The 4,289-nt window shown below is 28.1% G+C and overlaps 1 protein-coding gene across 1 annotated transcript in view; it reads right to left on the reverse strand.

Moving 5' to 3' along the window:
• Positions 1–2,045: 2,045 nt before the first annotated feature.
• Positions 2,046–4,289, reverse strand: part of LOC119667219 — a 3,297-nt gene continuing 1,053 nt past the window's right edge. The window contains exon 3 of the mRNA XM_038076509.1: positions 2,046–2,167. Within this exon, the coding sequence (XP_037932437.1) occupies positions 2,046–2,167 (122 nt within the window). The remainder of the gene's footprint in view (positions 2,168–4,289) is intronic.

The following is a 4,289-nucleotide window of genomic DNA, read 5'->3' on the forward strand; positions in this document are numbered from 1 at the left end:
TTTGAGTAAAATATGTTGTATTTTTAAGCTCTGTAACAATTTAATTTATTTTAATTAATTTATATTATTTAAAAAAATTAAAGTATATTAAAATTATTTCTATAAATTATTAATTAATAATTATTATACTTCTTTTCTATTTTCAGGTGAGTACACACAATGAAACGATGTCAAAAATTACCTGTTCTCTCTTGATTGTAATCTCTCCGTAAATATAAATTAATATACTGATTTTAATTATTTTATATTAGATATTTATATTTTATTATCTCTATTATATATGTGAAATTTCTAAGATTGATGAAAACCAGTATTCGGTTGATTTCAGGGCTTACGTTCAATAAAACTTAATTAAACGACTGCATTGCCTTTTAAAATCAGTTCGCTTTAAATACCCTATACCCTCCTGCGTTTCGTAGGAGAATGTCATAAATTAAATCAAATTTAGTCTATAGTTTCTATATAAATAAACTTAATTTCTATACATTAATTTACTACTGATAATAACTACAAAATTCAATTGCTTCTATATATGTATGTGTTCGACTTTTATAAGGCGAGAATTCAAAGTTCCTTCTTCTCTTATTGTACAATAACCATATAGTATTATTATCCCTAGGCAATTCTATTTAGACTCATTTTCTTTCTTATTTAAGAACTACATAAGTTATCAAAATAAAGGCTAGTCAGGGTTTTTAATGATATCGTAGTAAGTTTTATCAAACGAGTGGCCTTAGCCAAATAAACAATCATCGCAATACTTAGACTTGCATAGAAGGCAAATGTTGCATAAAAATGGGAATCGGTAGGAATAAACGTATCCTTAACAATTAAGTCATAGAAAACTCAATTAAACACTAAAAACCTATTGGAAGTAAGCAATTGCTGCTTCTCTAAAAATACGATTGAAGAGACACATTCTGTCACATTTTTCTAATCTCTACTAAATGCTTAGATTAAATTTTATTTTTTTCGTTTTTTCAAAATATACCAATCGATCAATATACTATATTAGAGAGGTCCATGATTATATATCACCTATATTTCCTGATGCTACAAACATATGTATAACATATAAAACTTAATTTATTTTATGTATATTCTTTAACTATTTTAATTAAATGAGTTCCAGAACTGTTATCTTATAAAAACAAACCCTCTTATTATATAGATTCATTGCGCTAAATTCAAATGTACGACCATGACCTACGTAATGTAAAAGATTATGTAAATTAGATATATTTATTATGTATTAAAAGTATTTATTTTAATATCTCGTCATTGTTTTATAAATAGAAAATATGTGTGTATAGAGAATTAATTAGCAAGTGGTTGAGAATAGACCCATTTTTCCGATAAGATAAACAAAGAAAGCAATTCAAGTCTAATTATGCTTCTCTATCTGTATTGTACTCGTATATGAAATAATGATTACAATGCGATTATTAATTATTGAAGCCCTTATCTTCAATTTAATGGCGAATAATATAGTGTTGTACTAGCGCTCCATACACTTTTATTTATATTTACATACATATGTTATATGTGGAGTGTATGTGATGCCTCTATGAAATGCAATATATTTATATTGCCAATTGGCATATGTATTGAATACAATAAAATTGTTGCAAAGTTCATTTCATTTGTTTTTAAATAAAGCAAATGTTGCTACAACATTTTTTGTTAAGCAATTTATTTATTCATGCGAGCAATTGTTGTAGCTTCTTTTTGCTGCTTGTTATGATTGCCGCACGAATGAAAAGCAAATTTATTTGCCCATAAATTGTGTGTGCAACGTGCAACAAGCTACAAGCAACGAGCAACGAGCAATGAGCAGTAAACAGCAAGCAGCAAACAGAAAACAGCGAGTAACAGGCAGCGAGTGAGCAAGCGAGCAATTGCAATGTTATTGTTGTATTTGTAAATTTGATTTCATTTAATTTCTGTTTATTTTATTTTTAATTAAATAAATGTATCTTTCGTGTTGTTGTTTTAGTTTTTTTATTGTTATTACCATTATTATTTCGTGTTCATAATTTATTACATTAAACAAATGTTGGCATTGTTGCAGAAGTTGCTTGCACACCGCTCTTGGATTGTTGCTGCAATTGTAAACAATCAAAATTGAAGATTAATGATGTATGTTTGCAACACTTGTTGATTTTTTCTTTAAATATTTGTTATGAATTTTATTAAAATGCTTTTAAATAGTGGATAAATACAATCGTTTATTTTCATTTTATTAAATTTGAAAATTTCTTTGAATATCGAAAATTATAATATAGATCTTTCTGTTAGTAGTTCTTTGTCTTAATGGCACTTTTATTCACCAATTATTATTATATATGGTTAACATTGGTTTTGTAGTATTCCAATTCTTATTATTGCCGTGTAAAATGCATAAGTTTGGGTTGCTTTCAGGACTGATTGTGTTGCGAACATCTCAACTCAATCAGCTCAACTCAAAAACAAATTTTCAACAACAATGATGTTATTTTGTTTTCTATAGGAGTTTGTATGCTTTCGAACCCATCTAATTTAAAACCTCTTTAAAATTTCAAAAACCCCTCATGTCTCAAGTTAAAAATCTATGCTTATTCGGATTTCAAATTAACAAAGAATGGCATGTTACTAGTCCAAATCTATGTGTCTATCAACTTTTCTCAACTTGTCACGGAAAGCATATTGCATTATAAATAAGCTGCGCATGTTAGCAAAAAAGAAATGACAAAATAGGGCTTAAAGCACGATCTAAAGTAGCCTGTGCCTGTATTTTTAATGACTAAAAAGCGCTTTCTTATAAAGATGTGATAATTTATATCCATATCGGATGCAAAATCCTGATTAAATACATTAGATTATTAGAACGATATAATTATATATCCTCACATACATCTATGCAATACAATAATCTAATGTGTTATCAGAGTTTCTCTACAAGTGTGAAACTTGGTGCGATAACAAACTTATTTATGCGGAAACCATTAGCATTTTATGGCAAATGGCTTCGGCGTTTCCTAAAATTTACTTGTACCTTATAAACTTAAGTCTTCGAAAATCATAAGCATCTCTTTTTTATGCTTATTGATCAAACATAGTAACCAAATTAGATTTTTTTTATTGATGTTAAATAAAAACGATACCCGCCACATAATCACCTAATATGAATAGATTGGAAATACTCTAATTCAAAAAAAATCGATGATGAAATAAATTATTTCAATTTAAAGACATTAATGAAAGTAGTACATGTAGACCTTCTTAAGAATTGTGTAAATACTTCTTAATAGAGTTTCCATAAGTAATCCATCTTCCATCTGCCAGACCTGTCAAAGACTCAGTCAATCCCTTTTCTTTAGAGTGATTAACAATTCATTATTCCTACCAATCTCTGTAGGATGTAAAATAAATTTAAATCAAAACTAAATGAATATAATTAAATATATAAATTGAAATTAACCATTGACAATTGCAGTGTTATAAATTAAAATAGCCGAGCGTTGTAAAAAAAAAAACATTCCGCTCATATTCACTATTTTAAAATGCACTTAAAATTTCGTGTATAAATTGGGAATGATGGAAAAAAATTCATCATGCCACAAACATGGTCAATTTTTCATTAACTTGAACAAGTAACATGCTTAAATGTTTAATTCAATTGTGCAATTTTAATTAAGATACGTCAATTTCCATTTGCAAAATTCGCTGAATTAACTTATACCCTGCATAATCAGCAGCGAATAGTTGTTGCAAAGCGGCAAGAGCGTTGCCAGCGTTGCCAGCATTGCCAGCAACAGCAGAAACCGCAATAATTATAATAAATGCAACAATAATGAAATGTTTTAGTTAATTTATGGTTGCATGATTTCGCATATCGGCCGGGGTTTATTTGGAACATGAATATGCGTCTCGAAATGAATTGAAAGTAAATTTAAAATTTTATTTACAACAATAAAATATAAAAATAATTTATTTAAATTTGTAGTAGGAAAAACCAAATAGAATATAATAATAATGTAATAGAAAAATTATTGAACTAAAATATAATTTGCATAGAAGGCAAAGCAGCAGTATTATAAAAATTCTAGTCTTGCCTCGTATTAAACTCCACTTAAGTGAAAACATATAAAGTTCCTTAAGCACTGTTAGCTGTTAGTCTTGCGGTCTTAGTCGCTTAGTCGCTTAGTCGTAGCGTCGTAGTCATAGTCGAAACCAGTTTCGGTTTAGTTAAGTTTTTGTTCTCTACTTTTTAGAAACAGATCAATTTACTAGAGAGCAGCAGAAAAAAA

The sequence above is a fragment of the Teleopsis dalmanni genome, chromosome 1 (assembly GCF_002237135.1).
Source record: "Teleopsis dalmanni isolate 2A chromosome 1, ASM223713v2, whole genome shotgun sequence".
NCBI lineage: Eukaryota > Metazoa > Arthropoda > Insecta > Diptera > Diopsidae > Teleopsis > Teleopsis dalmanni.